General features: G+C 44.5%; 4 protein-coding genes and 2 long non-coding RNA genes across 22 annotated transcripts in view; 4 read left to right on the top strand and 2 right to left on the bottom strand.

The window, feature by feature from the left end:
• The window catches only part of LOC103385431 (mitochondrial ribosome-associated GTPase 2), a 76,892-nt gene extending 76,595 nt beyond the window's left edge, over nt 1-297 (top strand). For all 4 annotated transcript variants that reach the window (XM_025058999.1, XM_025058998.1, XM_025058997.1 and 1 more), the window contains one exon: nt 23-297. In XM_025058999.1, the coding sequence (XP_024914767.1) occupies nt 23-181 (159 nt within the window). In that variant the 3' untranslated portion in view covers nt 182-297. The remainder of the gene's footprint in view (nt 1-22) is intronic.
• A 958-nt stretch (nt 298-1,255) lies between these two features.
• On the bottom strand, nt 1,256-5,824 carry irf10 (interferon regulatory factor 10). Of its 3 annotated transcripts, none has more exons than XM_025059003.1 (8): nt 5,622-5,824; nt 4,742-4,937; nt 4,596-4,624; nt 4,449-4,500; nt 3,942-4,046; nt 2,828-3,243; nt 2,440-2,558; nt 1,256-1,790 (listed from the first exon to the last, which is right to left on the bottom strand). In XM_025059003.1, the coding sequence occupies exons 1-7, from the start codon at nt 5,790-5,792 to the stop codon at nt 2,448-2,450; spliced, it is 1,080 nt and encodes a 359-aa protein (XP_024914771.1). In that variant the 5' UTR covers nt 5,793-5,824; the 3' UTR covers nt 1,256-1,790; nt 2,440-2,447. The 3 variants fall into 3 exon arrangements, with proteins under 3 accessions (XP_024914771.1, XP_016891299.1, XP_008317545.1); XM_017035810.2 differs by having other exon boundaries at nt 2,857-3,243; XM_008319323.3 differs by having other exon boundaries at nt 2,857-3,243; nt 4,461-4,500.
• On the top strand, nt 1,770-2,971 carry LOC112487562 (uncharacterized). The gene is made up of 3 exons (XR_003050755.1): nt 1,770-1,909; nt 2,012-2,115; nt 2,839-2,971. It is a non-coding gene; the product is annotated as an uncharacterized LOC112487562 (long non-coding RNA).
• LOC112487561 (uncharacterized) lies at nt 3,160-11,892 on the top strand. Of its 3 annotated transcripts, none has more exons than XR_003050753.1 (4): nt 3,160-3,296; nt 5,607-5,830; nt 9,993-10,455; nt 11,244-11,892. It is a non-coding gene; the product is annotated as an uncharacterized LOC112487561 (long non-coding RNA). The 3 variants fall into 3 exon arrangements; XR_003050754.1 differs by lacking the exon at nt 11,244-11,892 and having other exon boundaries at nt 9,993-10,284; nt 10,360-10,543; XR_003050752.1 differs by lacking the exon at nt 11,244-11,892 and having other exon boundaries at nt 9,993-10,543.
• bmp7b (bone morphogenetic protein 7b) overlaps nt 8,486-14,018 on the bottom strand; it is a 17,698-nt gene continuing 12,165 nt past the window's right edge. The window contains 6 exon segments of the mRNA NM_001328235.1: nt 8,486-8,913; nt 9,227-9,337; nt 9,552-9,628; nt 10,550-10,753; nt 11,941-12,089; nt 13,216-13,408. Of these exon segments, the coding sequence (NP_001315164.1) occupies nt 8,764-8,913; nt 9,227-9,337; nt 9,552-9,628; nt 10,550-10,753; nt 11,941-12,089; nt 13,216-13,408 (884 nt within the window). The 3' untranslated portion in view covers nt 8,486-8,763.
• The window catches only part of spo11 (SPO11 initiator of meiotic double stranded breaks), a 27,321-nt gene continuing 25,373 nt past the window's right edge, over nt 12,071-14,018 (top strand). For all 10 annotated transcript variants that reach the window (XM_025059011.1, XM_025059007.1, XM_025059006.1 and 7 more), the window contains exons 1-2: nt 12,071-12,220; nt 12,304-12,453. The gene's annotated coding sequence lies outside the window, so the exon portion shown is untranslated. The remainder of the gene's footprint in view (nt 12,221-12,303; nt 12,454-14,018) is intronic.

The following is a 14,018-nucleotide window of genomic DNA, read 5'->3' as shown; positions in this document are numbered from 1 at the left end:
CCCCCCCCTCCCCCACCCCCCCCCCCCGGCGGCCCCCGCCCCTGCACAGACTGTGGCGCCGCAGGAGCAGCCGCGGCGCCGCAAACGTCGGTGGTCTGCCCCGGACAGTCTCGCTGCAACCGTCACCGATAAAAGTCCCCAGGATTTACCTCATGACTTCAAGCTGATGAAGTGGCAGTAGGAGCTCACACACACACACACACACACACACACACCCTCCTTGTCTCTGTTACACCCATGATGACAAACAATGGAGAGAACTCAAGGCTGGGTTGCAGGGAAGGAATTAAAAAGATTAGAAAAAAACACAAAACAAAACAAAGAAACTTTAGGGAAACACAATATACGGGTGTTTTAAACTGCAGGAGCAGCAGCTGAAGGAGGTGTAGGAGGTGTAGGAGGTTCAGGAGGTTCTCCTCACGGATGCACTGGAGACCTGAGGTGAGACAATCACACACTTGTCTGTGTTCACTCTGTTTTGTAACGATTGTCCAGCACACTTACTTACTGACAGTGTTTTCTGTAGGGTATCAACGTTCAGTCAAGTGTTATAAAGGGTAAACGCTATTGACGCCGTGCAGATATATATATATAAATATATATATATAAATATATAAATAAATCAAATTTGATGATGTATATTACAGATGTTACTTACAGTTAATATGCTAAACAGATTTAATGCAACTTATCTGTCAAATTTCCAGTGCTTTTTGTTTCCTTTCTCTCTCTCTGGCTTCAGGGCCCTTTTTCTCTCTGTGTTGGCCTGAGTAGGCAGGGTGAATGTACGAGCCACTCTCTGCTTTTTTTTTTTTTTAATTCTCATCACTGGGAGTGATTTAAAATAATTGTTCATCAAGGCATTAGCCTCCAATATGTTCTTAACATTATCTCTGAGAACGGGAGAACACTAAAGGAACCTGCGTAACAGACAATCCTCGCCCACACAGATTGGTCTGTGCCACGGCGCCTTGAAGCTCATGGTGTTTTTTCCATTGAAAAACTGATGGATGTGAGAAGTGAGCAGTGAGCAGTACGGCCCAGGTGAAATAGTGCTAATAACATGTTCCGTGTAATGCTTTGTGAATACTTTGTTACAGACTCCTGTCACTGTTGGCTTCTGTTCCCATCCATCTCTTTCTATGTACTGTATATGTTGGAGAGCAGGGAAATAACAGTCAGAGTATTTTAAAACTCAGATACGGGTATCTCCACTGATTCAGCACACTCTCACTTGAGCTTTTATTTTATTTTTTTTTATTTCAGAAATACAAATCCTTACCTGTGAAATTTAATTTTAAATGTAATAGCTACAAATATATGTATATTTTTTAAAAACAATTGTGAATCTGTTACATGACATTCGCTAGAAATAAAAGGGGGGAAAAAAAGCTTTATTAATTCATCTTAAAGTCTCGATTCATTCTATGGTGGAACGTCAATCACAACAAATGTGGAAGAATTAGACACACGGTGATTTACTCTTTCTAAAATAGTCAGTAATAATAGTAATAATAATAATAAAAAATCTTATAAAGTTTTTGTTTTTTTCTTTTAAACAAATACACTCTTTTCGCGCCGTCTCTCTACTTCCTGGTAGTGACAGGAAGTACTCCGAGCCCGTCCTGTGTGCGGGTTTGTGTCCGCTGTGGTCAGGGCAGATTCACGCTCTTCTCTCTCACTTCTTCTCCGCTGCGGGTTCTCCTGTCGACCGTCGACTTCTCCAGCTTCTCCGTCCCTTCCGTCAAGTTGAACTTCTGCAGCAGCTCCACGGCGAACAGCGGCCTGACCTGACCGACATGAACGACAGAGCAGCCGCACTGATTTAGCATGCCCATGAGGACCTCTTGTGGTCATTTGAAGTACTACCGCTGTGCTCTCTGCATAGTATGTGACGCTCAACTCTGAGGTAACAGTTGTTCTCCTCTCTTTCAGAGTCCAGTGAACAATGTTGTTGTCGTCATGTGCTTTAATATTTAAACGTAATGTCATGTGAATTCTCTTTCTCCAGGGAAGAAGGAAAAAAAATGTTTGTGTTGAAATAATTATTCCTTCTTCTACCGTTTCACCATTTCTGGGTCTTGGAGAGAGGACGAGGTTACACCCTGGTCACAGGTAGAACCAAACAACCATTCACACTCACATTCACACCTGTAATTCAGAGTGGACAATTTAACCAATGACCTTCTTACTGTAGGGGAAGTGACCAACCAAACTCTTCCACTTTTTTTTTAATGACCTTTCAATAGATTACAGGTCTAATGAATGTGAAGATCATTTTTATTTCAGTCCAAACTAAGCGTCTTCACAGTACTGTTGCTGATTATTATTATTATTTACATCTAAATTCATATTTAATGTCATTTTTCTAGTCTTTCTAGTCATAATCAGTGTTGGAATCTAAGGTAAATATTCACAGACAGACGACTCCACACTGACCTCTGCCATTATGAGTTTCCTGTTCTTGGGGATGTTTGGGTCGGGGTACTCTTCTCCAAAGCACAGATCAATCTGGTACCCAGGGGTTCGTCCTTTTCCGTGCAAACAGTTCCCGAGCTCTGCAGAGACAGGATAAGTCACATTCAGGTTCATCGTTAGACACGAACTCATATAAATAGTACAGACGTATTTGTCTGTACTGTTGTCTGTGGGCGTGGTTGGTTTGCTCCCAGACACAGGCTGAAAAAACTACGTACAGATGCCTGGAGACTGGTGACATCATAAACGTACACACACACACACACACACACACACACACACATGCCATGTAACTGAGAAAAGGCCGAGAGTCTCTGACATTGACCTCTGACACTGAGTTACTCCTAACCTGACCTGCAGCCCCGGAGCCTGTCTTACCACCCAGAAACGTAGGGACGTCCAGGAGTTTGAAGGTCTTGTCCCGCTCCAGTTTGTTGGGCCGGTCCGTGTGCTGGGCCGTCGGGCCGCTCCAGTACACCCTGCCCTGGCAGAAGCGTTTGATGAACAACCCGTCCGGGGCCACCCACAGCAGCACCCCCCGCTCCAGGTGACAGAGCAGGAGGTTCATGGCTTTGGCCATGTCTGACGGCAGAGAGACGGAGTCGGGGGAGGGGAAGGAGAGCTGCTCCGCTCTGCAGGGTCCGTAAATCTTCTCATTCCCCAGAGGAACCTGGCCCTTGAGGATGAAGCAGCCCTCTGGGCTGGCGGTGGTCACCTGCAGCACCTTCTGACCGTGGTACAGCAGCACCACCTCCATACGGACATCTGTGAACACGTGACAGCCGGCCGGTCAACACCCACGGCGCCGCTGACCTCAGGTCAGTAACATGTGTGTGTGTGTGTGTGTGTGTGTGTGTGTGTGTGTGTGTGTGTGTGTGTGTGTGTGTGTGTGTGTGTGTGTGTGTGTGTGTGTGTGTGTGTGTGTGTGTGTGTGTGTGTGTGTGTGTGTGTGTGTGTGTGTGTGTGTGTGTGTGTGTGTGTGTGTGTGTGTGTGTGTGTGTGTGTGTGTGTGTGTGTGTGTGTGTGTGTGTGTGTGTGTGTGTGTGTGTGTGTGTGTGTGTGTGTGTGTGTGTGTGTGTGTGTGTGTGTGTGTGTGTGTGTGTGTGTGTGTGTGTGTGTGTGTGTGTGTGTGTGTGTGTGTGTGTGTGTGTGTGTGTGTGTGTGTGTGTGTGTGTGTGTGTGTGTGTGTGTGTGTGTGTGTGTGTGTGTGTGTGTGTGTGTGTGTGTGTGTGTGTGTGTGTGTGTGTGTGTGTGTGTGTGTGTGTGTGTGTGTGTGTGTGTGTGTGTGTGTGTGTGTGTGTGTGTGTGTGTGTGTGTGTGTGTGTGTGTGTGTGTGTGTGTGTGTGTGTGTGTGTGTGTGTGTGTGTGTGTGTGTGTGTGTGTGTGTGTGTGTGTGTGTGTGTGTGTGTGTGTGTGTGTGTGTGTGTGTGTGTGTGTGTGTGTGTTGAGTTTGGTCTGTTTACCTAACACGCCCCCCCCAGGAGCCACACCGGCCGAAGGAGACGGACTTCTCATCTTGGATTCGGTGGGCGTGAGGTCACAGTATCTGTGCTCCCTCCACAGGTCAGCTGAGGGAAAGCAGAAGGGTTTGTATCCAGACATGAGGCCGAGGTTGAGGTTTATTTAGGAACAAAAGTGATGACAGAAGCAGAATCTTCAAGAAATATATTTCACAATGTATTTTCATGTCCTGTTTTTTCTCTATTTATGTGTGTGTATATATTCCCTTTTTGATATATTGCAGTTCCATTATATACATATATGTACAGATACATACTCTATATATGTGTATATATATGTGTGTGCGTACATATATGTATAAATAAAATGGTTTTAGAATAATTTTAGGGATATTGATTAATTATGATTAATCAATTTGCACCACTCTTTGGTTTTTCAAATGTCCAAAAATTTGACAAAATTTTATTTAAAAAAATTAGTTAGTAATTAGAAGATAATGAAACATTTACCTGATAATTTACCTTCTTTATTGACTTGAGAGAATTCATTTTTCAAATGGAGCTGAGAGAAAAAAAAAAGTCAACAAAGAGGTCAGTGTGTGAAGAGTGTGTTTTCACTAATGTATCGACAGGAAAAGGTTTGAAGAACAAACTGACCTTGGTAGAAACATGAGACTCTGAGGAAACTGTGGGGAAAAAAAACAAACAAAACTTCATTTCTTTAATTTCAAATTAAAGAAAAGTTTAAACATTTTCCACCGAAGAATTTGAATTTGTTTTAAACCTGCGGTCACTGGTCTTACCTGCTGACCTGGCTGGTCCGGGGTCAGGTAAAATACGATAGACCTTGTAGGGTTCACTGATGTCCAGCTGGTTGCGTTCAGGGACCTCCTGGAAATCCGTGCTCTTGTTGAGCGCACAGCGAAGACGCGTCTTCCACACGGTGGGATCAGCTTTGTCCCTCCCTTCACTGTGTTTGCCCTTGTAGACGGCCCAGGCCTGCAGGTTTGGAACCATCGGGAGTAAAAATGTACTAATAGTTTAGTTGTTCAGCAAAAGTTTATTCATTTGTGCAGTTTGGTATTTGATAAACGGGACATGTCTCTGTTATGATGTTTAACTCTTCAAATCAGGGCATTTTCACTAAATATATATATATATATATATTTAATTTTTTGTTCAATAATTTTCCACCAAGTTTTACTTCTGTATTACACCATGTTACGGGTGAGTTTGAACCACGAAGCAGGTCTGACAAAAGTGAGCACCACCTGCAGGACAGTAGAAAACCACCATCATCGAACAGAACCGTATTCTCCTCTGATTTCAGTGTCAATAAACAACTTTTTCACGTATTCAGTCCAGAACAAATATCGAACTGAAAATCCTACAGTTCTCCACGTTTGTAGTCGAATATAGTCGATTTGATTTGATTTTTTGGTTTTCTCTGTTAGTGTTTTGTTGTTTATACAACCGTTCTTCTTTACAGAACTGGAAAATATATTTCTAACGTAAAAAAAAATCTGAATCGCTTGTTTTTTGAAATTCCAAGAACAAAAATCTTAACAACAATAATAATAATAATTGTTATTAATATCAATGTACAATAACTAAAAACAGAGTTTTTTTTTTGTTTTGTCTAACGTTCCTCTTGTTCTTCATGTTCAGCTCTAACTTCCAGACCTTGAACAGAGCCGCGTCCTCCATCTGGTTGTAGTCCTTCTTGGCTGCGTGTTTCCAGGGGATCCTGAACATGGTCTTGTCCTCGTCCTCCCAGCACAGACCCTCGAAGCTGCCGCTCTCGATCTGGCGGAGCAGCCACTCCTTCAGGTGCAGCTTGGCTCCTTCCACCATCTTCACCGCACGCCTGGCTCCGCTGCAGCCAGCCTCAGGTAAGACATGTGCAGACCAGCCACCTGACGGAGGCGACCGCGAACCTACCACCGTGGACCGCGACGATGTCCCGATTTACGGTTCACTAAAAAAAAAACCGCAGGCACCTGTTCGATCGTAGCGACGGTTGAAGTGGTTGAAATCAGACAGATAATATGTGCAGAACAGACTCTCCCAACATGATCACACCACTGGAAGTGAAAGTGAAACCTGACTCGACTGAAACTTTCGGTTTGTCCGTCACGTGTAGCGTTCACGGCGTCGGAGCCGCTCGGAGATCACATAACCGGTTACAGGGTGACAGATCAGCTCCACACTGTTTCAGTGGAACAATCATGTAGGGCACCCCGGGTCACAGTCGGTACAACGCGGGTCAAAGATAGAAATTGAGTCGGGTCATGTGTGACGTCATAAAGTAGTGCCAAATATGGATTCGTGTAGATGAGAAGGAACAACGTGAAAAAAAATCTTAATTTTTTATAAACTTAAATCAGTAATTTCTCTATTAGCAGCTCCTTTAATTAAGTGTTTTATTGAATGTCCTCCACTAGGGGTCAGTGTTGTTGCTGTGTCCCATTCATTTCATAGTCCATCCATCCATCCATTTTCATCCGCTTATGGTTACCGGGTCGCAGGGGCAGCAGTCACATCACACATCATAGCAACCCCAAAAATTTTCAAAAAAAGATTTTAGAAAAAAAAAATTTTGAAAAAAATATTTTTTCAAAAAAGAAAAAAAAAATTTTAGAAAAAAATTTTTTGAAAAAATTTCCATCCTTCCATTTTCATCCGCTTATGGTTACCGGGTGCGAGGGGCAGGAGTCACATCTCACATCATAGCAACCCCAAAAATTTTCAAAAAAAGATTTTAGAAAAAAAAAATTTTGAAAAAAATATTTTTTCAAAAAAGAAAAAAAAAATTTTAGAAAAAAATTTTTTGAAAAAATTTCCATCCTTCCATTTTCATCCGCTTATGGTTACTGGGTCGCAGGGGCAGCAGCAGCAGTCGCATTGGTACGGTGCATCACATTGCACCGTACCAACCCCCCCGAACCTTCCTGCAAAACTAACTATTGGGATGAGCTCTGTATTTCATGGCTTTGTGAGCTGACACACACACACACACACACACACGTCAACCCAGTCTTTGATGTGAAACTGAAAGTGTGGGAGTGATACGTTTTATTTCCCTTTCTCTAAACTTTGTGAACAAACTTCAGAAGCTGAAGAAAAGAGACAAAAGTTTGAACTGTTGTTCTGTTAGAACCTGACAATCACGGTACACATGGTACACCTGGTACACCTGGTACAGAGTAAATATGCAGTTATTTATTAGCAACACAGATCAGTGTAATTTACTGTAAAGTACGGTTAAATACTCACCTTTAACACTGTGACCAGTGTGAAATGATGTCACATGGTTTTCTTGTGATAATTGGTTGATATTTTCAGCTGGTTTTTGTTTTTGTTTTTTGCTGTAACCACTTGTATTTAAGAAGTACTTCATGGGGGTGGAATGAATATTTTCATATACCAAACGAATAGAAACTGCTGTGGTTCAGTCAACTTCTCTGTCCGTTCAAGGAAATCCTGTTCTAACCTTAAACCTCCAGGCACTGCTTTATTTAGAGACGCCGCTGGTTTCAGTCACGTGTTGCTCCTAAACCGCTGCTTGTGCTTGAGTTGTCCAGCAGAGGGCAGTGGACAGCCTTTCAATCGTATTCCACCAGAGGGTCCACTGTAGTTTTTGTTCGTTGATGTTGTTACTCTTCTTGGTTGTTCTTCGGTTTGTTCAGGAAAACATCGCGGTGTCGATGAAACCGCCGGTGGAAAAACTAATGTTTATCACCAACGTTAACGAACAAAGTTTATAAAATCAACATAAAGTAGGCATTTAAAAAAAATAGACATTTTTTTCTAAAACAAATAAAATGTTTTTTTTAATAATAATTCTTAGAAACATGATTTAGATCCATCTAATCCGTGTCAGATGATTCTGGAAGAACACATTCTTATTTTTACCTCATTTAAATTCGTCTTTTTTTTTTTTTTACATCTGATCCTAAAGGAAATATTAAAAAATGTAACACAGACAAAAAAAAACAAAAAAACATTTGTACAGGAAACGTAAACGTTCCTCAACTTTAAATAAATCCAAAGTCGGTTCCACATGGAGTTGTTTTTTTTTTTTTGTCCCAGTTTATTTCTGTACCAGTTCAGCAGTAAAATCTTTCGGAGACGTCGGAGAAACAGCTTAGCTAGCTCTGAATAAATAGCCTTGTTTTCTTCTATTTAAATATGAGATATTGTAGTACAGCAGAGTAAATATATAAACCTGAAAGAGTTCTGGTCCAGAAGGAGGCGCTCTGTAAAAAAAAAAACACCTCCGTCGTTAGAGTTCAGATGGCTGTGGAAGTTTAGTTTAGTTTGTGTTTTTTTCCAAAATGAGCTTCAGGTGTGTAACAGTTGAAAACACCCAGAACTCCAGCGACACCTGCTGGGGAGGCGTGAGGTGGAGCGGGGGTGGGGTGGGTCGAGGGGTGGGGGGGGTGCTCTGGGTGGAGGCAGCAGCTTCGTGTCGCTGTCACAGAGTTGTAAAGTGTTGGAGAGAAGAGGCAGCGATTCGTCGACACCGACCCAAAATAAATACATACTTTTTTTTGCTTCATTTGAAAAAAAAAATATTTACACAATAATGTACACAAAAAGTACTCAAAACTACAACCCGGGTTTCTCAGTCATAAAAATATACAAATATAAATCTACAGTAAAAAAAAAAAGAAATAAAGAAGGAAGGAAGGACTACAACAGTTAGTGAGAAGAAAAGACGAGCGTGAAGGAAAATACAGTACAATCACTGCTTTAATGTCTGTGTACACAGTAGGAAGCACGAGTGTGTGTGTGTGTGTGTGTGTGTGTCTGAGGAAAGACGCTAGTGGCAGCCGCAGGCTCTGACCACCATGTTGCGATACTTCTTGAGGATGACGTTGGAGCTGTCGTCGAAGTAGAGCACGGAGATGGCGTGGAGCTGGGTGGGGGCGCAGCACGGCTTAGGGACCGTCTCTGGGTTGATGAAATGGACCTGGGAGGGGGAGGGGGGAGGGGGGAGGGACAGGGTTACGGTAAATTCATCACTCACACACATCAGCCCCCCCCCTTCCTCCCCTCCCCCCCAGCCTCCCACAGTGATGAAGCAGATACCATTGCTGCTGAAACTTAACCTGAGATTAAGGACAGGGAGGAATCAAACCCACAACCTTTCATGTGGCAGCCTCCAATTTTTTTTTCTCTTTTGAGTCTTTTTTTTAATCCTGCACATATACTGTATGTGTAATATATATTTGTACCTCCACCTGCAGCTCTGTCTGACCCCTGACCCCACGACTGTTACTCACGAGTGTTTGCACGATGGCGTGGTTGGTGGCGTTCATGTAGGAGTTGAGGGGGAAGGCACACTCCCCCTCACAGTAGTACGCTGCGTATCCCTCCGGAGCGATGATCCAGTCCTGATAATCAGAAGAAGAAAGAAAATGACGTTTCTCAACCCGCGGCTGCTGTAAACCCCCGTGGCCGTGGACCCTTCAGTCCTTCTACGATCTCTGTCCTTTAAACAACAAATTCTGGACATTTCTAGCTTTTTTTTTTTTGTTTTTTTTTTCAAACTCGAGTTGATTCTGGTGACGTTGGTCAGAACCACAGAACTGTGAAGTCGGTCCGTACCTGCCAGCCCAGGTCTCTGAAGCTGACGAACAGCTCGTGCTTCTTACACGCCTGCTTCTGATCAGAGCTGCTGTTTTCTGTGGGGGAGGGGGGGGGCAAAGAGAGAGAGAGAGAGTCAGTAAACGCAGCACACAGCGCCACAGTCAGGCCTGAGTTATGCAGAGATAAAGAGCAGACATTGAACATCAACATGCAGACAGTGAGTGGAGGAAATCCCCCGCAGCTCCGCTTTGGTTCAGATGAATGAGTCGTGTTGTTTGGAGGAGTCGACGAAACAGATGTGGACGAAGAGCGGAGTCTGAACTCAACACTTTGATTTGGTTCAGTTTACGTGTTCAATAAAGAAGAGTTTGTTTTCTCCTTCTCTCCTCCACCTCCTTCTCCTTCTTCTTCTTCTTCTCCTCCTCCTCCTCCTCCTCCTCCTCCTCCTCTGACCTCCAGGACTCTGTGGTGGTCCATTAGTTCCCACATGTGTGGCTCACATTTGAAGCGATCCAAAGCGACTGTTTCTCATCATCCAGTTAGAGACCGCTGGTATCCAGTGTTCCAAACAGACCCATTTGGACCATGTGTTGTGGCGCTGGTTGCCCAACAGCGCGCTGCAGATGTTGTTCTGCCATAAAAGCCAGCGCCGCTCTACCTCGGAGCGGGAACTGCTCTGGAAGGACTGAGTAAATAAACAGAGACGGTGGAGCGACACCGACTGACTGAGGGGAAACTGGGCCGAGCGGAGGTGAGCGCCACCTGTGTTCACACTGTAGAAATACCATTCTACACATGGTATTTGTTTATAATCTGTCTCCTCCAGGATGACCTTTGACACCAGGTCACAACCTTTGTCTGGACTGAGGACTGAAATCCGCTGGATCAGAACCTCCTGATGGTCCTCGGACCAAAGGACCAGGTCGAGTTTTTGACTCAATAAATATTTGAGTACTTCTACATCACTGTGCATTCCATCCCACACATGCAGTACAGCGTGTACTCTCAGTATTTACCGGCTACACTGGCCACGCGGAGAGCCTCTTGGTTCTTGGTTCCCTTGGATCTGTTGGGGTTTCGCTGTTTGCCCCCGGTGGACGCTGAGCGAATACTTCGCAGGTGAACTTCTGTGGCTTTGAAGAACGCCACCATGAAGGGCTGTTTATTCTGAGGCCCACTGCGCCCAATCAGGCCCGCTATCCTGGGATTGATACTCTCTCCTGTAGAGAAACAGTGACAAAAAACAGGACAAAAGTTTGTTCAACAAGTTCAGAAGGAATCAACGAACAAATCAATAAACAAGGACTGTTGTAGCTAACGTTAACTCTGGTGTCTGTACCAGGACTGTCGTAGCTAACGTTAGCTCTGGTGACTGTACCAGGACTGTTGTAGCTAACATTAGCTCTGGTGTCTGTACCAGGGCTGTTGTAGCTAAAGTTAGCTCTGGTGTCTGTACCAGAACTGTTGTAGCTAACGTTCGCTCTGGTGTCTGTACCAGGACTGCTGTAGCTAACGTTAGCTCTGGTGTCAGTACCAGGACTGTTGTAGCTAAAGTTAGCTCTGGTGTCTGTACCAGAACTGTTGTAGCTAACGTTCGCTCTGGTGTCAGTACCAGGACTGTTGTAGCTAAGGTTACCTGATTGTTTGTGATGTGTGTGTGTGTGGGGGTGTTGTCTTTCTTGTCTCCCTTTCTTGTCTCCCTGATCACAGTTTGGTGGTGAATCCAGACCCTGAGGTGGGTGCCGACTGACTGCGGGGCGTCCCTTGCGCCTGTCTGTACACGCTCGGCTGCTTCCACCCGATCTCACACACAAAAACACACTCATGAATGCAGGCCACACCCACAACATGAAAGAAGTCTGTTTTTGTTGCAGCAACATGTAACGTCCTGCCCCCGTGTGACGGAGAATTTCTCTCTTCGACGTCGACTCCTGCTCTGATCTTATCCATGTTTTGTTACGCCTGGTCGATAATGATGCTGAGGGTACGACAACTGACGGACGGAGACGGATTAGAGCGGAGAAGAAACTGAATTTACTCTGTGATGATTCGTTGTTGTTGCTGTGATGACAGCTTTGAAACTGTTATCACAAAGTCACGTTCATGTTCAGTAGATGTTTTAGAAACGGATTCTTAACATCATTAAATGTACAATAACTGTTTTTTTTTATTACGACACATATATAGACCTATAAATATACGACTTTTCACTACTCTACGCTGATGACACTCTGTTAGTCAACCATCAGAATATTCCAGATTTCAAACTTTTGTTTGTTTGACCTCAACCTGTAATTATTTCACATCAGTGAAACGATACTTTTGTTTGATCGGGTCGTTGACGTCATGTATGTAACCTGGTCCCAGAACCAGAGTCCAGTCTGTAAACTGGTGTGTTGCCCCTCACCAGTCATGGTCTCTAAGGCCAGCTGCAGCCCCAGGTTCCTGCCTGGGTTCAGGACCCAGTGGTTACTGGTGGCCGTGACGTCAAACACCAGCCAGCCCTCCTCCGCCGCCCAGATGACCCGGGAGTCCAGCAGGAACAGGTCCGACACTCTGAGGAGGAAGAACAGAGGAAGAGTCAGACCACAGTAGGAACGGAGCAGAGTGAAGGGGAGAGAGGAGGGGGGAGAGAATCAGTGGAATGAATCAACGCGGTGGTGCGCGGTGGTGGTGCGCTCCAGATGGTGAGGCCCAGGGGAACACTTCATTTTCTTAATTGACAATAATGGCTTTATAAACGACCGCTGCTTTCATACTCTGCACACAGTCCATCACCGATTGGACCTCTGCTGGAGAGACGGGGAACTGACGAGAGGAGACACAGCTGTGGACCAGGAACCGACCATGGAGGACAGCATGTGGACCAGTGCCCACCCAGGTCTACGCTGTCGTCGAGGACTGTTTACCATCGGACACGGTAAATAACCCCCCCCCCAATCCTCATGTAGCCTGAACTGTTACTGACCGGGTCGAGTTCTGGTTCCTCTGTGAACCCGGGACGTTGTCCAGCTCAGAGATAAATGACGGCGTTGTTCCCCCGACAAAACGGGAACTTTTTCACAGGGAACGCAGAGACTGTGGACTTTGTTCACAGTGATGAAGATTAAGGTTTAAAAATATTAGAAAAAAAAAAATGGCACAAAAACAATAAGATATTCTCCCTGAAATGTCCGACTATTTTAGTAATCTAGGTCATATTGATCATAATCTTCTGTCAACTAGAACCTCTGTTGTGAAATCAAAAAGTTCCAAGACAGGTTTTATCGTGTACAGATACTGCAGTACAACCCACAATTATACTACGGTCAATTCAAATAACCTGAACCTAAATACAAATATAAGTAATTTTTACGTTTATATTTTAACTTTTGTTTTGATGAACCAACTGATGGAGACGAGTGTCATGATTGACAGGAGGACAGTACTGGGACCTGCTGTGATGTACGGTTCTAAAGCTGTGGTTCTGTCTAATGGAAAAGAGACGATTAATGGATGTAGTGATGGGGGCGGGGCATAATGATGGTCCGTGATTGGTCGATGGGAGCAGATGAAAATGAAGAAGAAGAAAAACAATCTGAAAACGTAAAGGAGAACACAGTGTTCCAGCACATGGTCCGACCCACATGGTCCGACCCACATGGTCCGACCCACATGGTGCACCACATGGTCCGACCCCCACCTGTCGGAGTGTTCCTCCAGCACCTGGTAGACGCTGATGCGGAACGTCTCGTTGTTATAACTTTCGTGGATAAAGTCTTTATAAATACGAAACTCCGCCGCGGTCACGGCTTCGCCCTCCGGGATCCGTGAAAGGTCGAACCTGAACTCCCGGTGATGCCGACGCACTGGGAGGAATTCTTTGTCGTGTTCCACTGTACACAAAAAACAAAAACAAAAAAACATTAGCATCAGAACATTTTATACAGAGAACTTTTTTAAAAATTAATAACAGTGAAAGTCAGGGTGACGTCAAAAATCTGGATTAGATCAACAGGAAACATTAATGTTGTCAACAGTGTATTTAGCACCACCCACAGGCCAGGGAAGGAAGTCTGTGAAATCTAAAAAGTTTTTAATGGTATTTTAATCAAACATCGATTTTCCAACCGTTGTTTATTTGCTAATTAGCGACAGTGGCGTTAATGATCGAACAGTCGTACGTTTCAGCTCCACGTGGAGAAAAGTTTCTCTACGAAGACATTTGTTCTTGTTCTTGTTAGCAGGGAGCTGACAGCCTCTGTCAGATTATTGAGGCGTCACAGATTAAACAGAACTACAGATATGTGTTACACATGTTGGCCCAGGATGGAGGCGCTGGTGAGCGCCTCCATCTGGAGGCCACGCCGCGGTGATAGAGCGGTAACGGCCGCCTCTGACAGCTTTATGATCCGTTCTTCTCCCTCTCTTCCTCTCTCTGCCCCAGAGAGTCATCCAACCTGCACTTCATCTGGTTCTCATGAGCTGGTGGGAGTCGGGGGGTGG

The sequence above is a fragment of the Cynoglossus semilaevis genome, chromosome 10 (assembly GCF_000523025.1).
Source record: "Cynoglossus semilaevis isolate Cse_v1.0 chromosome 10, Cse_v1.0, whole genome shotgun sequence".
Classification (NCBI taxonomy): domain Eukaryota; kingdom Metazoa; phylum Chordata; class Actinopteri; order Pleuronectiformes; family Cynoglossidae; genus Cynoglossus; species Cynoglossus semilaevis.
Note: the sequence above shows the minus strand (reverse complement) of the source record. Positions and strands in the feature narration are given on the sequence as shown.